The sequence below is a fragment of the Apostichopus japonicus genome, chromosome 19 (assembly GCF_037975245.1).
Source record: "Apostichopus japonicus isolate 1M-3 chromosome 19, ASM3797524v1, whole genome shotgun sequence".
In the NCBI taxonomy this organism is placed as follows: Eukaryota; Metazoa; Echinodermata; class Holothuroidea; order Aspidochirotida; family Stichopodidae; genus Apostichopus; species Apostichopus japonicus.
Window position 1 is genome coordinate 30,838,071 of NC_092579.1, and position 20,645 is coordinate 30,858,715.

Genomic DNA, 20,645 nt, shown 5'->3' on the forward strand with positions numbered 1-20,645 from the left:
GACAAAACCTAGGACATCAGCCTCCGACAGGCTGTAGGCTCCAGATCAAACTTAAACGGAGCGAGGTATATGTTTTAATATACACAATTAGCACTAGCCCTATAATGATAATGGAAAGATAGTGACCGTTGAACCTTGCGGACGAGTAATAAGTAAATGAAGATGCTAAAACAACATACAATACGGCGCATCCGATGGTTTGGGACTGTGACGTCATGGGAAAAGAACAGATGCACAGGAATGGGGAAACAAAGAAACTTCCTTCGCCCTTAAAGGGAACATGCTTCTAATTCATAGGCCTATATATATCCATGCGGATAATTGAAATATTGCTTTTAATACTTATCTCCATATCTTAGCCTTTATATATCCTCAGCACTACTAAAATAGATCACTGCATAATCGGTTTTCTCTTGTGAAAAACAAAGCTGAGCATACTAATTAGAGTAAGTGACAATTAGAGTAAGTAATTAGAGTAAAGTAACAACATAAACTGGAAGTCTTCTATGCCGAATTTGGATGACAATAAGGGTGTTCTTTAAGAGGCTTGTCTTGTTTTAATTCGACACGTAATCGTTACACTTGATGAGTGCGTCCGTTCCCGAGTACAGTAAATAAAGGCTAGCTACAGGTGGAGTTGTCACAAGTCGCCACGCTACTTTAACAACTTAGTGATCTACGGCAAAGCAACAAAAAGACAAGCGAGGAGTCATTTAATGATTGAGCCTTTTCTCAAGAAGATTGTCATACCAACTTTACCTTTACCATCATGATTAAGATCCTCCTCGGAATATCGCTATTCTTATCCTGTGTATTATGGGCTGCAGAGGGGGGCGAAATTCACAAAGCAGAGGATGATCCTAGGGTGACATATGAGGTACTTAAAGAATCCCCGAGATGCAAGGCGAAGCTAAAAGGAGGCTACCAAGGACACATGGACTTTATAGGAAGATATCAAGATACGAACGAGATATTCTTAAACAGGTACAGATATGCTCAATATTTATTCAAAGCTCACAAGTGCTGAAAATATAATTAGTATTAAAAATAATTAAAATAATTAATATACGTAAAGTAAAAATAAATTAAAAAATATAAAACAGTTACCTTTACCCTCCCCACACTTGAGTTAACAACTGGTCAACGCAACTGTATGCATAATGAATTTCACAACAGTGTACATACGACGCATGTTAAAAAAACTATTAGGTGGTTCATCTCAAATCCTTCCTCTCCCCCCTCCCCCCCCCCCCCAAATGTTTGAAACAATTTAGTTCTGGAATATTTCTATGGCCATTAAGGTTTTCAAGATTAAAGTATAGGCCTATAACTTTGAACTTGTCTAGAACGTTTGATTGAAGCCAGCTTCACGATGATGTTGGTGATTCAGTTAAGGCCTTTTTCTTAAATTAATGTATCAACTCTAACAATTTGTATTTGTTATTTATAGCACAACAGCAAAGCACTCTAGGCTGAAAACCAGCACAAGACAATACCATTTATCAGTTATTGCATCGTATACTAATTTACATGTCAATTCACGTCACTTGTTTATGTTTTCCCAAGTTGTTGTGGCGCTTTAGGAGCTCATTTGATTTCTAGTTTTGTATCCAGTGTATTTTACAGTATAGGCCTACTTATATCATAGTAGTCGCTACCGAGAAACAACCGAGGAAAGTGTCCGATAAATTGATTGGTGTATACGTATCGTATGGCTTCGGGAAATTACAGGTGCAAACATATTCACATGTAACCGATAGGCATTGAGGGGCGGGAGCGGGGGATTATGAGGGGAGGGACATAGGGATTATGAAGGGAGAGGGATTAATGATGCAGCGAAGAGGAGCGGGTACAGGAAGCAAAGAAAAGGGCATGGGAAACAACCAAATGCGGGGGGGGGGGGGGGAGGAGGAGAAAGGTCAAGCCCACAAACAATAATCCGTTTGATATTTGTGCATGAACATGGAAATTTGTCAAATTAACATATATTACTGCTTTGAAGATTGAAAAGAGAATCGAAGCCGATGGAGGAAGGATACACCATGCATGGAACTTGCGCATATAGATTGATGAATATGTATTAATACTACCTCCTATCAAAGTACAGATTCCTTCTAATGATCAATGTAATACTTTCTCCCTTTGCACCACATATATAGTAATGCATGCGCTTTGTACGGATGTCTTGTATAGTCATGACTGCAATATATAATGCAATTTTCAGTCCTGTTGAGGTACGGGTGCCAATATAACGGTGCATTTAATGCTTCCTCTTTAACATGATAAATGTATTAGGATTTTTTACTTTCTTTAGTACGGAATATATGAAGAAAGTACTTAACATTGATGACGAAAACGAAATGGTTAATCCGGTTAACTTCCCCATGGACATGGATTTCCTGTTGGAAGGATTACGGATTGGATTAACAGGACAATGTAATCACGAACATAGGAGGATATGGGTGCCAAAGGAACTAGTCAATGGGGGACGGAAAGTGTTTTCAGGTGAGTGCACGAGCCGTATTAATATCACACAAGACATACGTACTATAGACTATAGTATAAATCTCTTTCTTAGAAACAGAGCTGTAATATAAAATGAAATATCCATTCACCGGTTTCTGACTATTTTCGTTAGAGATGAAATCTCCCTCTTAGGACCAGGTGTGGTTGAGGAGGGTTCAACCTGGAAGGGCGGGAGGGAACCACAAAGTTACCTCAAAACTTTCCGACAAAATGGATCTTCTGTGCATACCGTACCACATAATTCAGTATTTGAAGGTTTTAAACAAAATGGCACTTTTGAAATAGGCTATATATATATTTCTTCAATTAATTTTTCAGCAACATGGCCTCTAGTAGCTACATTTATTTATTTTCTTGTAAACAAAAGGATAAATCAAGAAAGGGCATCTCTAATAACACACAATGGTAAAGATTTTGTACTGAAAAGCCCATGCACTGTTCATAGGTCATATTTAATTATCTAGTAAGTACTTTTAAGTGTAAGCAATATCATATTTATCGCGTGATGAATCTCTCGTCATCATTGCTTCTTACAGAAGAGTACATTCCTCGAGGTAGAGACTTGGTATTTGAAGTACAGATGTGGAATGTTGTACCAAACTACATGATCGGGATGCCAAATATGTTTAAAGTCTACGATACCGATAAAGACGGTTACTTGACAAAGAAAGAGGTATGCTTTCTCTTCTAACATGCAGCAGTCTTCAGTCTATCCATGATGCATACCGTATATCCATATCATTGTTTGCTATTTATGGATGGTCGGCATATCCCAATATGAAATACCAGAGATGTGTCTTCACGGACCGACTATACCTACTATTTATTGCTGCTTTTATCTCCGATATATCGTCTTCTTTCGTCCCACCAGATTGGAGAATATCTCGTCGAGACCGACCAATATCCGTCAGGTCCACTAATCACTAAATTAGTGAATGAATTCATCAGTAAAGATGACAAAGACGGCGACAAACGAGTATCTTTTGAGGAGTTTACGGGACCTAAGTTTGACACGGATGGATCTCGTCATGACGAGCTTTAGATGCAGTTAATGATTCGCAGAGACTTATGTTATTGTTTTAATGGTCACATGACGTTGGTTGGAGTGACGTTAAGATGGACACGAATCGACTAGAAACAGCTGTATCGGTCACGGAACTTAAAAAGGAAATGAATTACTGCAAGGCTTGCTTCTAAAAGTCCTAAGTGGGGAAGGGTGGGATTAACAGATGACTTCATTTCTACCGGTACAGGTTCAGAAAACATAATCCTTAACCCGAGAGGGGTGGGGTGTGCAGACATCTGGGGGGAGGGGGGTGGGTGATATCCGAGCAATAAATATAACCATGGCTCATTTTCTTGCCAGTTTTATTGAACAGGAATTGGTTGTTGGTCGATGATGTAACATTTCATAATTGTGTTACCAGCTCGTTCAGCTGCCAGTGTTGGTCCATCATACACCGTACTTGTATTTAAAATTGCAAGTTCTAGGTCCCTTACAAAAACTTTGAAATCCTTTTAAGTCATTTTACCTGGTCCTTTCACTAACAGTACACAAAACTTTGTCTGAGGGAGACATTCAGGCCATTTTCATCGTCGTTCACACCACATCTTGGAAGACAGAAGTTCAAGGGAAGGTGGGGGGATGGAGGGGGGGGTGGTTGGTTATTTGGAAGAGCTTTTGACTGTTCTTCTATGTTCATCTTTAAAGAACAAATTTTATTCATTCTAAATTCCCCCAGTTTGGGCATATTTTGAATTAAATGAATAATTACAACTGAAAAATCATGTTTTCTGTATTTTGTTTTTGTAACTGACAAAGATAATAACCTTGCTGATAATTAACAAAGCTATACACCGTGGGCATGCAAGGATGACACCTCTTGGATGCCATCACTAGGTGTAAGAGGTTGATTGAGGAGGGGAAGGTGATAGACTAGAAAATAGCTGTAATAAAACGGCATGTTCTAGATTGGAGGGTGGGGGAGGGGGAATCATTCACTGTCATTGGATATAACAAGGGTGGTGATGCACCCCTCCCCTCCCTTGCCCCCCATCCCCTCCAAATACAAAGAAAGAAGAAACCAATATTAAACATAAGTCAGTGTCGATGTTTGTTGGATTTTTATTCACTGCTTAAACAAGTAAAAGTTTAACCTCTTAGGCAGGAGTCAACCAGAAGGTAAACTGCTGAAGAGTTTGACCCTTAACTATTTCAGATGGTTACTTGATACTATGAAATCCAATGCATTCCATGCCTCCTGTTGACCAACACCAAAACTTCTCACTATGGGAAACCTACCACCCTACCATCAGATGTTGTTATCAAATTTTTGCCACTGGTGATCACATACTGACCTTTGACCCACTCAATAATGGAAGGAGTCAAGAACTTACTTACGGTAAATTTTCTCATTTTGGGGACGGGAATGAAAAGAGCCAAGAGAGATGCCATATTCTGAATAAATATGAAGACCTGTTTAAAATTAAGAAATATTATTGTTACTTATTAGATACAACAGCGACACAACTATGATTCATTGGCATGATGAGTAAAGGATCACTTTAAATAAATGCAGAAAATTGAAATGTGTGCGTTATATATGTGAGTAATACTAATACAAAAATTATGTCTGGGGGAAGAAATTTTGAAAATCAATAGAAATTATGAATTGCTGAGATAATTAAAAGGGTATCTTGTACTTTGGTATAAATGTCTGAAATGGCAACTCACTGAACTAGGTTGGTTAAAGGATCTAATTTGATGACTCATTATTGAGCCATATGCTCTCTTTACAACAGCAATTTCAATAGTTATTACACAGCAATTGGCCATCACAATCTAACCTGCTTGTTCAATCCTCACAATTTCAGTTAAAACAGTGTTTACTTACCACACAGTCCTTCATTATATATAAACATCCCTTGGCAATATTTAATTATGCTGATGTTGTTGATTTATTTGATCATGTAGTGGGACAGGTCATTGGAGAGGTAATTGTGTCACTCCCTGCCCCACTACCCTCCCCCACTACCCTCCCCCACTACCCTCCCCCACTACTCTCCCCCACTACCCTCCCCCACCACAGCCAGCAGGTACTACTTGCTTACTTTGACTTTTCACACTTCAATAAATACTTGTAGCCAACCATGACATTAATCTTGAATTCATGCAACAGTTCTTCACTGCAATAATACTATCTTAGAACATCAATACTGCAAGGATGCTTGCAATCTCTCAAGGGACAGGGTTTCCACCCTAAGATGACGACTTGTGCAGTACCCGGTACAGCTTGGAAGGGTCGAAAGTAAGTCTGACCTCGAGTAGGATAGGTTGAGCCTGTACAGTCTATATCACTGTTTAACCACTGCAGAGTTCCAGCACTTATTGCACTAGTGGTATCCAGTATTGCTGTTTGTATAGAGGTTCCCAGTCGATCACAATCACTGAAGACACACCGGCCTCTCCAAGCTGCATGGATTGCTTGTGTACAATGAGGGCAGCCTTTCACTCCATTTGGAGTCAGTTTCTTTGCTGCCGAGAGTCTTTGCTGAGCATTTAACAAGAGAGTTCCTTCCAAGGGGTAAAAGACAATGATGTATTTTCCAACCTGTGAAACAAAAGAAATATTGGATTATGATGTGAAGCCTCACAAGGAAAGTATGAAATCTGAACCTTAAGAAATGTGGAGAAATCATATGTTTTCCCTGTTTGGAGTCCCTCAGGATCCCTCTTCCAAGCTGGGGACACCCTGAAATGTTTCTCCAAAAAGTCTGGTCAGAAATTATTGTGTATATTTACAAAAAAGTCCATAACTACCAAAACCATATGGTTCACATTTTGCTGTTCTCAAATCATCCTGTAAAGGTAAATATGATATTACTAATGTTTAGTGTTTCGATATTGTAACCCGTTTTCATTATTAAGGGTTAACTATAATTCATGCTTTAGACACAGCTATTTCTGAGACTTAAGGAGGTCTCTTATATTTTTCTTTGGAAATCTATGCCTAGATTAATGCTACAACTGTATTGGACTGTTCTGGTAGCACATGGGGTCAACGTTTAACTCTTCACAACTCATAGGCAGGATGATAGCCACATCATTTATCCAACTTAATTGTCAATGCAATTTTGTATTGAGATGAACATGGAATAAAGAAGTTGTTTGTTGAGGTGTTTCAATGTGATTTGGGGCTAAGCAGCTACTGGTAACAAGTGTGTGAATTTATATATGAAATCACACACATATGTAAATGTACTGCAAATCTTATTTTGAAATAGTGCAACCTATTTGAATTAAAGGTGAACATGACTGCCCCCATATGTGTAGTTGCTCATCACACAGTTAATACTCGCACACACTCGCTAGTTATATTAGATGGATTAAAACACAAGCAATGGAGAATCCCGTCACCCAGCATTACACTTAATACTTTAAGACATGCTATCGGCATTATCAAGCCACATACACAAATCCTTAAAGTTTCACATCTGTTATCGACAGTCCGTTAAAGCAGAGGACAATACCAAGTCCTGCTTCGTTCAACTGTTGCAAACTTTGAGAAACAAGATTCTACATAGGTTATGAACTGTGTGAACTTTATTTAAATGATTTGTACAATGTAGTCATTGGAGAAGCCCTAATTCTTGATGTCCATTGGTGCTCTTATTAAATAACCCCTAATCCTATCACCCCTAAACCCAATCCCCTAAACTCAATCCCCTAAACCCAATCCCCTAAACCCAATCCCCTAAACCTAACCCAAATTTCATTCACAGAGAATGGGTCTAACAGAAACCCTTCCATCTCCATAAATATCTCTAAGCCATTCATAAGACCCTCAATGGATGGGTGGAGCAGCAAGTGCACTAACCTCTCATTTGTGTTCAGGAGCTCTGAAAGAACATGAATGGTGTGTGACATGACCACATGTCTCACATAATCATTCCTCCTAGTTTGTGTGTATCCCATGGGTATAAGTATACACTCACTTTGGACAATCTGAGAATGTATACACAACTCCAGCAGCTAATGATAGTGCAACTTACCTTGCAGGTTTGGCATGGGTTTGGTAAACGCTTGTTGTTATTTGATATTAAGAGACTAGTCCACTTAGGAGATGGGTCACCAAGGTCTTGAATATTCAGAAGGTAAGCATTGCACTCTTTCTGTACAAAAGAAGAAAGAATTTATAACAAATTTGAAACAGTGCGCTTCCTACTTCAAGTCTCAAGAGTTTCTCAGATGTTGTTTAATGTGCTTAATTCAAGGTAATTTATGGGTTTGTCATACCCAGCATATGTAAATCTATGGGAATCTTCATGACAATAAACAACTGAACAATGACCCTGTCTTGTCACTCCTTTAAATACAAAAGCAAGTCTTGGTTACTAAATAATGGCAATGTGGTCATACGAAGCTTTATTCTATTTGCAAGATGTAATGGTTTTAATAATAAGAACTGGGACTTGTGCAACACTTAGCAGTGCTCTGTTGATAATCATCTTGAAAAAACCAAAATGAAAGGACAAAACAAAAGAACAGCAAAAGGCTTCATCCCCCAGTTGCCACTATGACATCACACCTTGTAACAAATGGCAGCTGAGTGACAAACACTTGATAGTTTACATACAGAGCAAAATTTTCAGAGCTCTTTCAACGAGTTGCTTAAGGTTCTGATGACAGTTGGGTTTGTGCCTCCTTTCGATATGAATATCTTCGGAACAAGAAATACTTGTTAGCAAAGAGCAAACAATTTCATCTCATTAAGACCAATTATAACTAAATATAGATTTAATGCATGTGTCAGATTAAGTTACAAAATAATTCTTGAAAGAGAAAGCGAGGCCCTAGATAGATAATTGAGGAGTAAACACAGTGGAGGGTGCTGGGCTTTTGTCAATTTTAGAGACCTCTTACTTACTTTAGTTGGGTGATTTGTGAGTACCAGAAGGTGTTTGTCATCTACAGAGAACTATAGAGAAAGACACAAAGAAATGAAACTTGGTAGTAATAATAACACAAAATTAATGACATCAACTAAAATATTGGACAAACTTGCATCTGCTGGGCACAGATCACTAAAGATCACTAAAGATGACCAAAGCACCGGCCATTACAGCCATCTTCAATATTTGAAGGATTTCGAACAGAACATTCAATCATTTTTTATATTTTTTTGGCAATTGGCGAACTAGAATCACCAAACTTTATTTGATAAATTCAAGTCAAAAAAACAATCCATTAACTTTTATCCTTGTTTGTTTCTATGGTGATTAAAGCACTTATATAAAAGTTCCAAATTCAGTGATCTATCATAAAGACAAAGTTCTTCAAGAGAGAAGCTGTTCCATCTGACCTAAACAAACGTAAGTGCCAGTAGAATTAGCCCATCTGAGCTATGACAGAATTAACAAGTGTAGTTGGCCCACCTGAACCTAGGACATAGTTAAGTGGTATAGTTGGCCCACTTGAGGTAGGAAATAGTTAGAAACTACATGTTAAGTTTACATGTGTTAGGGGTTTAAGAGTCTGCTCTGAACTTAGCCAATGAGAGGCAACAATGTTCGAACAGGCAGAAGAAACAAAGAGAGGCTTACTCCACAGAATAGGACAAGAAAAGGTCAACAAGCAACTCACTAGTTTCATTTCAGGGGCATGAAATGGTTTACTTGATGCTAACTGGATGGATGATGGATGACAACACAAATCTGTGTACTGCAGCTGAAAGCTGTCAAGAAATAGAATTATTCAACACATTATTTATACTCTTTGAAATCATTTTTGTCTATCTTTCAGATTACATTATGAGATTTACAAGTTTTATCACAGCAAGGTATACAAGCAGACTGGTATGTGTGATACTGGTGCTTGCCCCAGTAGCTACTGCTGTGTGTTTGAGGTTAAAACATCCCTTTCTATGCAGTTAGTACCGGCCTCCTCTTTCACTGCCCATCTTCATTATCAAACCGACCAAAGCTGCAGGTTTGCAAAATCGGTTTCACTTTACTGGTTAACTTTGCGGTCTTATACGTTATGAAAGTTCTCACAATATAGGATATTCACACTTGACTGTTTGTTATCAATGCTCAATGAACCATAAATATATGTTGATAGTCCTACTACTATGTTCCTCAAACTATGGAGTCTCTGGTGGGTCATAGTTCAGTGTCCATGGAAGGCTTTGGGCTTAGAGGATTGCAGACTGCTGCCCTACACATTCCTTTAATAACTACTTTTTACACTCACCCATCTTCACTGATTTTGTGGCAGGTAAATAAGTAGTCTCCTACAATACAACAGTCATATATAGCAAATTCAGTTCGATGGCTATTTCCTTGGTTACATTTCAAGAGGCTCCATGTACTGGTTGGAATGTCAAATTTGAAAATTTCTTCTGTAGCACTTTGGAAGATAGTTGGTGCAAATGGGGATTTTTTTTCAATGACTCCACCACACAGAATCAAGGTATTTTCACCATGAGGCAAAAGATATGCATAACCCCTTGGACTTGGTCGTCTCTCTGTGGATAAACAAAATTGTTTCATAAAATAAATTGAAAAGAACTTTTGTATTGTGAAATACTTTTTACAGTAGGGTTCATTGCCCTAGTTCTCTCACAGCTTACAATTACAAGGGACAGTTATTTCTCCCTTACTTTTAAATATGTTAATCCATTCATCTAAAACCAACAGCAATGTCTTTAAGCAAACTACAATAATTGAAGATTGCAGTTAATCCAATGTTAGTGTAGCGCATAGGCAGAACATAGCTCGGTAAAATGTAAACCGGGTTTATACTTTATAGTTTACTTTCTGATTTTCTGTCAAAAGAAAATATAATAAGTTACAAGAAAATATCTGCACATGTTTAGCTTTCCCAAAGCTAACCCTTTTTTGCAAATTTTAAGACAAGAACAATAACATTGCCTCTTACAAGTTGTCTGCATTTGCATATTAAACACATGTGTTACAAACTTCTTAACCAATCATACTAGTTTTGAATGGTAATTCAAAAAAGAGAGAGAGAGAAAAGTAAAATACAAACAAATGTATATGAATATAAACCCTGCATCCTCACACCACACCACATCACACCACATCACACCACACCACACCACACCACTAAGAAATGTTTCAGCATAAAGTCACAAACCTTTGCAGTTTGTTTGTATTCTCTTCACTTTCCTCAAAGTCATATCTACCTTCCAAAGATCATTGTAGGCCTGTCCCTCATTTTTGAATCCGCCAAACACGTAAAGGCATCGACCATGCATACAATTAGCATGATCAGTCCTGGCAGGAATGCTGATATATGGGCAGCCACTAGTGTTGAATGTCAATTGATTTTCACTAACACGATGTCTAAAGAGTTCTTCCCTACCTTTGAGAACATCTGCAATGAAAAAGCGAGAAAACGTCAATCCATCTTTTAAATATCTTGATATTGGAGGCTAAATAGCTTTGGGTAAGTTAATTGGATACCCAGAATAAGATAAATATACATTCATTGATTTCATTACTTTGTGTAAAGAAACAAATTTGATGAATAAAGCAGTTTGCTCTGGTAGTTGTTGTCATAAGACATTTAATTTATGTTCCTTAATTCATTTATCATCTTAACCAGAAAGACAACAGGTTTACTATCTTAAATATTTATCCTTTTTCAACCTTTGTTTATTCAATGTTTTTTCTTGAAATTGTTTTGTTTTTACTAATTAGGACCATACTTTCTTATTTTTGTATTGATTATATTTCCTTTCTTCAATTTTAATGTAAGCAGCTTGCATTTTTACTGGAATAAACTGAAACTACATCTGATCATATATAAAATTTGGTCTTCCAAGTGATCAGCAAGGTTCTTGCACAAATATTTGGTTACAAATCCAGTCATGAATAACATTTGTCTGTTTACATTGAAGGACTGCAGACATTTTGTTGACCTTAAATGACATTTCACATGCACAGAAACAATGAGGCTCCCACAATCACTAAAGTGTATCTACACATAAATATGTTTAACTAAGGTGTACCTTTATGGAATTGTCATGCTTACAAGGTTTCAAGTTTTGATTTCTGTTGATCTCAAATGACCTTTGACGTTGGAACACTTTAACCTATAGGGTGCTTCTACTAGCCAGTATCATGTCCCTTATTATATATTGCTATGGTTCCTGTTTGCTCTCTAATTTGTCCCTTATTATACAGATACCTATGGTTCCTGACTGCTCTGTAATTTGTCCCTAATATATGACTATAGTTCCTGTGTAAGAAACTGCTATGCATCTTTGGACATGTATAGCAACTTGGAAATTTTTCATAGCATTTTTCATCGATTTCAATACTGGATAAATTATAGCAACTTTGTTATGTGTCAATGTAACGTAGACTGCAGATATAAACATGATACAATTTGTTTAGTCGATCATAACCAATCAAGATTTGATAAATGAATTTGACTAACTTTACATTATTTAAAGTTACCATTCCTACCTTGTGCAATTGGTTTCCATCGTCGACATACTTGCATGGCAGATTGCAATTCACCATACAGTGAAAGGTATGTGAATACTGAATGAAGCAGTTCTGTTGGCAAGTCATTAAGTTGCAACCCAGATGGTGGTGATGCCATCTTGCTTGAAGGATATAGAAAAGCAGGTCAGTCCTCCTCAGTTCATCAAGCTACAAATTAAACATTACAAAATGGTTGATTCAGCTATTTATGAATATATTAAATACTTGATCATATGGAATAATGAATGTGATAAAATTTGTCTTACTCATGTTAAGAGATAGCTTGTTAACCATAATCTGCCTACACCATTAACAAGACCAAGGCCCTAGGACTAGACTACAAATGCATTAACAATCTTTCGCAAAACAGGTACTATCCTATGCTATGGACTATTTCATGCCAGCGATGATACACATTACAGAAAAAATAGCACAGCAAGGAAATTTTGTTTAACGTAAAAAAGATGCATAGAAAGAAAGAAGAAAAAAATAATTACTGCCTCTAACTTACTTTGCAGACTCGAACGAATCTTGACCTACGTCTACTCAATTGGACAATCTTTTCTTTCTTTTTCTAACATTCACTGAGAAGTGAGAATCATAGATGTCCAAATAGTAAATACCGGAAAATGTCGTAGTGATTTGCATATTTCAAATTTGCATAGTGAGTACATGGCACGCCGATTAAATGTACATGAAACATTATTATTGGTCGCACAGTAATAATGAAGGTGAATTGCAATTCACATGTCGTAGTTAATTAATTGTGGTGCAGAAGAAAGGTGTGTCATGGTATATTTCCCAAACAGAAGTTTGGTTTTGTAGCTGTTAAAGGGTGTGAAGACTCGCGCAAAAAGAAACGTTTAATGCCGGTAATCTGACCTAGTTTCGAATGACGTGTAACAGAAGTGTTAGACACCACCATCGATCCCAGAAAATACACACACAGCTTGCTACCGTCGGTCAATAGACACTAGTGTACAGTCAGTACATACAGCTGCGGTCAATACCCACAGCACAGTGTACAAACGAAACAGCGATGGACATCTCAGGTCTAGCTAAAGATAACAAGGTATCACGTTTCATAACTGTCTGCATTTTGCAGCGACACAAACAAAACATCACTTGCAAGCAACAGAAAGTTAACTTTTTTTTCAGATGGCCATACGCGGTTTGGGGCGAGTCTTCAATGCCTTTAAGGTGACTCACATGAGACATTGGAGACATTGGAAGTATAATGTTTTTTCTTCAAATTTCAACTCTGGCAAACTCACAATATACAATATCCTGCAACTTTTTCGACAGATTTCTCGAAATGTTAACTACTTTATGGATTTAACTAGAAACTTTTTTCAAGATAATTTGGAGACATTTAAGCTCAAGGCTTCGAGTTTTTACTTTGTCCCACCTGCCTCCCCATTCACCTAAACATTATCCCTTACATCTTCTTTATCTTCTTTGGGGACATATTAGGCTAAGGACATGCTAAGCCTTACAGGGGCTTAGCCTTAAGACCCCCGCAGGACTTTGGATGATTCGAATGAAATGTCAAATATCTAGATTTTACTTTTAAATAGCTACAAGAAAGCACTATAGCTTTCAGGCTTGGAGTACCTTTCACCGAAATTAACTTCCTCTTTCTGACATGTGCTTTTGTGCTAGTTAATATAGTGAACAGTTGTGAATATAAAGCAAGTTGCCGCGCGGCGATTGTTGGTTTAGTTTTTGAAACGTTACTTGAAGACGGTTAATTTCCCTCTTGGATGAATGGTGAATGCTCGAGCCTTGTTATACGACATTAAAGTTTTGTTACAAATTTGAATCTAATGTAAAACCCAAAATATTCTTATATTAAAATTTGGAGGGATGGGTCAGGGTTAGGACGTGTTCCCCAGCCCCTATCTGAAATATTCCTGTGATGTGCGCTTTATACAGGTGCGTCATGCGCCAACTGTTTGTTTCTCCAACTTTCACCCCAACCCCCCCAACAACAACACACCACACCCCACCACGTTTGGAATGTCTGGTACGCTACTGTCCACAGGGGCGTAGCGAAGGTTTTTTTGTTGGGGGTGTGGAGAATTTGATTTGCCGACGGATCTGGAAGTGGTGACTGAAATGGGGGAGGGGTCTAAGGGGAGGGGGTGTCCCCCTCCCCCTTTGGAAAGCTTTTAGTTTTGAAACGTCCTTAGATGCAATCTGGTGCATATTTTAAGTCAAATTTGATTTGCCGACAGATCTGGAAGTGGTGACTGAAATGGGGGAGGTGTCTAAGGGTAGGGGGTCTACCCCTCCCCTTTGGAAAATTTTTAGTTTTGAAACGTCCTTAGATGCAATCTGGTGCATATTTTAAGTCAAATTTGGCACGGAAGAAGCTCCCGTTCTCCTTTTCTCTATTCAGCTTTCCTTCTTTCTTCCCCTTCCGCTCTCTTCACCTTTTCTCCTTTTGCCGACAGACCCAAAATTTGCCGACAGCGACCAAATTATTGGGGGGGTGTGACACCCCCTTCCCACACCCCCCCCCCCCGCTCGCTACGCCCCTGACTGTCCAAACCCCTTCATAGGAGTCTTATGTCGTAAAGGTTCATGTCCATTCGGGGAGACTTTTGAATTTAACCCTGACATGCAGCTTTGAAATCCTGCGCAAGACACTAAGTAGCGATATCGATTCCATGATTAAATGAAATTATTTGGCTCTGGACTTGTACGGCACTAGACAATATAATATACGTGTACAATGAGCCTAAAGGGTTTATACTGAAATCTAAAAATATATCCGAATTGACAAAACACGGGGCTTATTTTTAACCACGGACATCTCCCTCGAAACCTGTCATGCGCATGAATCGCGGAGGAGACCTGAATAATATCTACACCTTGGGAGCTGTATAAATAGTATGATATGTGACATCTTGTTCGTCTGAGATGCAGAGATGTATCGAGCTGTCCCATGCATGGGTTCGGAGGGGCGGGCAGGGGAGGGGGAAATTAAAGCAGTAAGCATATGAGTAAGCATATTTTACAACAGCCTAATGCAAATTTCTTGAAGATATGTTTACAACCTGTATTGGAACAATGCCCAGAAGGATGAAACCGTTCCTGACTGCAGTTCTGTAGCCAAACTACCGACAGTACCGTTCTTTAATTACTCCATCAATATGACGTGTCACCCTCTACTCCTTGCTTCGTTACACAAATATATGTGGAGAAACTGCAAGTTCAACATGAAATATCCACAATCGTTTTGGAGTTTGATGACAGTTTTCCGATTTTGAACCATTTCGTGCTTTGAAACTACGTATACTTGTGACGAAGAAGGATATGCATCCCCATCTCATTTGTCTGTGTGTGCATGGGGAGTGCGGGAGGGGGTTGGTAAAATTCTAATTGATGGGTTCCGTATCGGTTAGGCCAACGCCACTGTTGAGTTGTGTGTACGTGGGAACGGCGAGGGTATGGACGGCCGGCATTGGATAGGGTAGGTTGCATTATTAAGCACTTGCGTAACCGTCAAAAAGTATAGTCCGGGAGAGAAAACGCCGTGGGTCGAGGTTCTTATCATGGGCGGTGATCCGTACTTCCGAGTGGGGGGGGATATGACCTTGTTGACTATCTAAGCGTAGCGCCACCATGAGTTGGCGCGAAGCGTACAAGAAATTTTTTTGGATTTACAAACCCTCTAGATGGCCGGAAACGGCACTTCCCGAGGTTTCCAAGCGGCATATACCCAACTTTAAAATAGGGATATCATGTCCGAAATATCTCATAATCAGGATCTAAAATTCCTTTTTTTTAAATTTCGGGTGTTATTTTGGGAAAATTGCCCCTGTCAATCTTGTTTCAGGCGCTACGTTAAAATGTTCGAGAGCTCTTTTATATTATTCGATGAAGAAAATGGCCTCATGCAGGCTATTATAGGCCTACACACATGCAATACACAATTACACATAGTTACATTCCTAGGTACCGATTGCTAGGGCATCCAGGTGAAACGTGTATTAAGCAATACCCTGGTAACATGAGATTCTCAGCTGTTCGAGGGAACATGTACGTGTGTAGGCCTACTATAGGGCCCATATGAATACTATGAGGGTGCATATATGTACTATATCAATACCGTGGGCGCAATAATACATTTTGTTGTTATAGGGCCAATGAAGCCTACAGTCAACTATTCTTGCTTTAAAAAGACGCTTTATTTGACAAGATCGCACTGCGTTTATGGTAGGCGAGAAATGAAGCTAAAAAAGAGCCGTACATTCACGATATTCTTAACCCTGGCATTTGGTGGGGGATATGGTGTATTACATCCCCTCCACCCATTTTCATGGGGGGATGTATCCCCCCTTCCCCCCCCCCCCAGGATCGCCGCCCATGGTTCTTATCATGTGGCATTTTAGTTTTGTAGATGCTACGGTGGCCCAAATGAGACATTGGAAATTCCGGCTATTTTATGTCCAATAATGTACGGTACGTAATTTAATGTTTTATCGAAATGTTGACTTTTTTATCGAAATTTTGAGGAAATGGAGAATAGAGTTGACCTTTAATGAACGCGAGGAACGTAAGCCTAACAAAATGGAAATGTTGATTGTTTGCCTCTGAAGCTCATTTTGATAAAGGCCTACTATTGGATCCAGCTGAATAATTTGACAATGCCGCGGACATCAACCCTATATAGGCTATAGTTGAAAAAGTGTGACGGATGAAATTTTATCCCTTCCCTCTTATCATTGCAATCTTTATCAGCTAGGTCCTGTCGGATAGATCATGCAAATAAATGATGATACTGGAATCCCACAAGATTTGTAAATTAATGTAGGCTACGTTTGATCGATATATGTTTCAAGAAAAGGTGATAATGTAACAGCTCAGAAAATATTTGCAGACCCGGGCGTAGGTCTAGTCAAGAAATATATACTGGGACAAACATGGACATGCATCATATTAGCACGATAGTTAAGATGTTGATCGAGACGACCTAGTCTGATCCCATGGAACCTCCCTGGGCCGGTATTAGCAGAGGGCCCATAAAGCATGTTGTAGCAATTATCCCTCTAGCCGAATTATACGAAATAGTATGGGCATTCCGTTAATGAAACATGAACTTCGCTGTATGAGGCCTAGTCGAGCATCATACTCGAATTACTTTGGAACTTTTAACCCAGTGGTGGAGCGTCCATACAGTCAGAGGGCGGATGCCCCCCCCCCCTTCACCCCTTATGGACTCAAATTGACTGCTGGCACCCTTTTCAGATTTTTACCACTTTTTACCTGTTCGCTATTAGGCCTATTGACTTTTTTTTATTGCGCTCTCATCTACCTATTGACATTCGTTACATTTTGTTGGTGTAATTTTCTGACAAACTTGGCGATGACACCCAGAGCCTTATATAGAGAGAGTTGCGACAACTGAAATTTGGGCGCCATTTTGGGGCCAAATGGGCAACATACAGTATGTGTGGGAATGGGCGTTCAGGTGGATAGGGGAATTTTTCGATGGCATTGTAGAAGTGTGAGCGGGATTCTGGGTTTTATTTTTGGCCTGATAATGTTGTGGTGCTTTTGGGCGCCGAGGCTGTGTAAGTAGGGCGTCGAGTGTCGAACGGGAGGGGGGGGGGGGGGAGGGATTGGCTGCGCTCAAGTTCAAGGGGATGAGGTTGGCACATTTGGAAGTCAAAATTCAACAGTTGATATTCTGGTACGGTAAAATTGTATTATGACTGGTTATATATCATATTGTAACACATATTGCACAGTTGCGGAATAATGTACATTCTTCCATTGTTGCCATGGTAACCAAACAAAGCCTGTGATTGGTCAAAATTGGGATTAACTGTAACTTGAGCTAGCAATGGCTGATGAAGTTGATATTTGGACATGTGACTGGTACTGACATGGTGCACAGAATCATGAAGCTAGGTCTTTGAAAATTGGTTGCTATGGTAACTAAATGGACCAATCACATCAGGCTTGGGGCGATTACATCTGAATGTAATCGATTACGATTACTTGAGAATGTATGATTACGATTACGATTACAGCCTAAAGTTGAAGTAATCGATTACGATTACACTGTAATGTAATCGTGATTACAATCATGATTACATTGTGGTTACTTTTACAATCCTCTGCATATCTGTTTAATATAACTCTCTGCCGGGAAATAGGGCAATGAAATAGGGCAAGGGAAGGGCATTTACAGTATATACGGACAAAATTGTGGAAGTATATCTACAATTCCTACCAGGCATTACACATTTATGCCTTAACACGTTTAAGATGTGTAACCCATAAGTCCAGTAAAAAATACAATTTAAACAGACAAAGAGTAAACAGACAAATACTAAAGTAAAACAAATGAAGATTTTCATGCAACACTATATTTTGTAAACTAATAATTTCTGCATAGCAGCAAAACTAAAAACTGTTTTACATTATAACACCAAAATAAAACTAAACAGCTTTGAAATGGGGCATTCCACAAGACATGGGACATGGAAGGCCAAAATAAAAGTAAATTATTTTCATCAAAAAGTGGTCAACTCTGGTAAAGCAAATTCTGATCCACCAAAATACTTAATTTGCAGAAGCATAAATTGTCAGAAGTCGAAAATTAGAGAAGTTTTCTTTTGGGGGGGGGGGGATTGCTGGGGGGGTGAGTTGCCCGCTAACCATGGTAAAATGCTAGGTCTAGGCTCAGTCAAATTGAATTTCCTGGGTTATGTCCTCTTTTGCTTGGAACTGCCCGGTTGTAAGAATATGAATTAGGATCTGTATACCGTACCTACAGTATGTATGACATGGACAAACATGATTCCTGAGCCTAATTTGGCCTATGGTTTTCAGTTGACTCTGTTAGTTTTTATCCTCTAACAGGACACAATGTTCTAGGAAATATTTTTACCTAGCCTACAGTGATATTTTAGTAACCTAATTTTTCAATATTATTTCATAAAAGATAGTGGAGTTCTGGACCAGTTCAATTCAAATCATCAAGTGCAAAGCAGAATGATTAATCATTTCAATGGTCTGCCAGATCGCCACCCAAATTTTCATAAATAATAATCCGAACAAGCTCATGACTCAATGGAGCCAAGCAGTTTTTCATTAGGGGGCTAGGCTAGCCCTAGGTGCTTTGTATTGCACACTGTGCTTCGTAGATCCCCGATTTGTCTTGCCACGCTGGAGCCTTCAATTTAAGGAATATACCCACTAAACTTTGCAGAGATATTTTTATGCACCTTATAACAGATCTCATCCCAACATCGCAACTTTCTTGATCAGAACTTGTTAAAAATAGACCATTTTCATGCCTGAAATTTATGCTCTGTTTTCTGTGATGTTAACTATGCGTGTATGTACACTGCACCATACCCACAGTAACCCACAGTCCTGGTTATCAGGGATGTAAGTGCAGCCAAAAAAAACCCGGAAAACTATTCGGAGAAACCGGGGGAATGTCGTCCTAACGCATCATACTCCTAGCTCTGAATACTTACGCACTATCGTTATGTTAGGCTAGCTCAAAAGTATTAGCGCTCTAACACATTATTCCCCTAGTTCTGACTACTTTACACACTATCGTTATGTTAGGCTAGCTCCAAGTAACGAATACGTCGCAGCGAAATCCGGAATAAAAAACAGTCTCACATTTGAAAGCGATCACGAATATCGACTATCATATGCGTATCCCGTAGATTTAGCCGCTCACAAATATCACAAGCGTTATTTCCGAAACTTATGTCGAGCACCAGCAGTTACGAATCAACGTGAATTAGGCAAGGTTTTTCAACGACAGAAATGAGCTATGCCGATTTGAAGTTCGCACGTACGCAACGATGTTCACATGGCACACACAATGTTGTACAGTGCAATGCGATGTGTAACAGGAAATGGTATTTTGGTTGAGCGATGAGTGAAAATTGAAGTTAGCTTGCTGCAACGGGCCAGGCATTTTTGCCGCGTTGTGTATTTGATATTTGTACAATTTTGTGGAACTTAATTGGAATTAAAAAAAAAAACCGGATTTCCGTAAAAATACGGAAGACTTACATCCCTGTGGTTATGGACTAGGCTAGGCCTAGTGTTACGAATCTTAGTTCATTGTACTAGGCCTAGGTGAAGTACTCACATCACAAAGTTTGTGATTGGAGTTCGCCTTCCAGTGAAGCCTGTTTACTTTTGCCTCCCAAGTTTTCCTCCTATCTAGGTTTGTTGGGAATCTGAAAAGTTTTGAACCATTTTCGGGACGATTTGAACAGCCCCACGCTGAACAGCCAGGCATTTTGTGATGGCAGCGCAGATGTTGACTGCTCGAACGTACGTTGTTGTCGATCTTACGGCCAGAATTAGTTGGCCCCAAAATGGTGCCATGAGGTCACGTGATCGAAAATTCCGGGACCCGAGTTGTCGCAACTCTCTCTATATAAGGCTCTGATGACACCTATTAAAGGGCGCCATCAGTCCATTTGAGTCCGGAGGGCATTCCCCCCCCCCCCCGACTGTATGGACGCTCCGCCACTGCCAACACCCCTAGCGCCGCCACTGTTTTATAATTACCCTGAGATTTTTCCCTAGTTACAACATAATGACAAACATAA

The 20,645-nt window shown here is 39.2% G+C and overlaps 2 protein-coding genes across 2 annotated transcripts; one reads left to right on the forward strand and one right to left on the reverse strand.

Moving 5' to 3' along the window:
- Positions 1–376: 376 nt before the first annotated feature.
- LOC139959458 (peptidyl-prolyl cis-trans isomerase FKBP2-like) lies at positions 377–4,314 on the forward strand. Its single transcript, XM_071957094.1, has 4 exons — positions 377–984; positions 2,315–2,505; positions 3,063–3,199; positions 3,398–4,314. Exons 1-4 carry the CDS (start codon positions 770–772, stop codon positions 3,566–3,568), a joined length of 714 nt encoding a protein of 237 aa, XP_071813195.1. The 5' UTR covers positions 377–769; the 3' UTR covers positions 3,569–4,314.
- Positions 4,315–4,635: 321 nt separating this feature from the next.
- Positions 4,636–12,693, reverse strand: LOC139959457 (F-box only protein 42-like). Its single transcript, XM_071957093.1, has 8 exons — positions 12,554–12,693; positions 12,022–12,210; positions 10,685–10,924; positions 9,779–10,052; positions 9,170–9,260; positions 8,454–8,504; positions 7,579–7,698; positions 4,636–6,137 (listed from the first exon to the last, which is right to left on the reverse strand). The coding sequence occupies exons 2-8, from the start codon at positions 12,158–12,160 to the stop codon at positions 5,724–5,726; spliced, it is 1,329 nt and encodes a 442-aa protein (XP_071813194.1). The 5' UTR covers positions 12,161–12,210; positions 12,554–12,693; the 3' UTR covers positions 4,636–5,723.
- Positions 12,694–20,645: the final 7,952 nt, after the last annotated feature.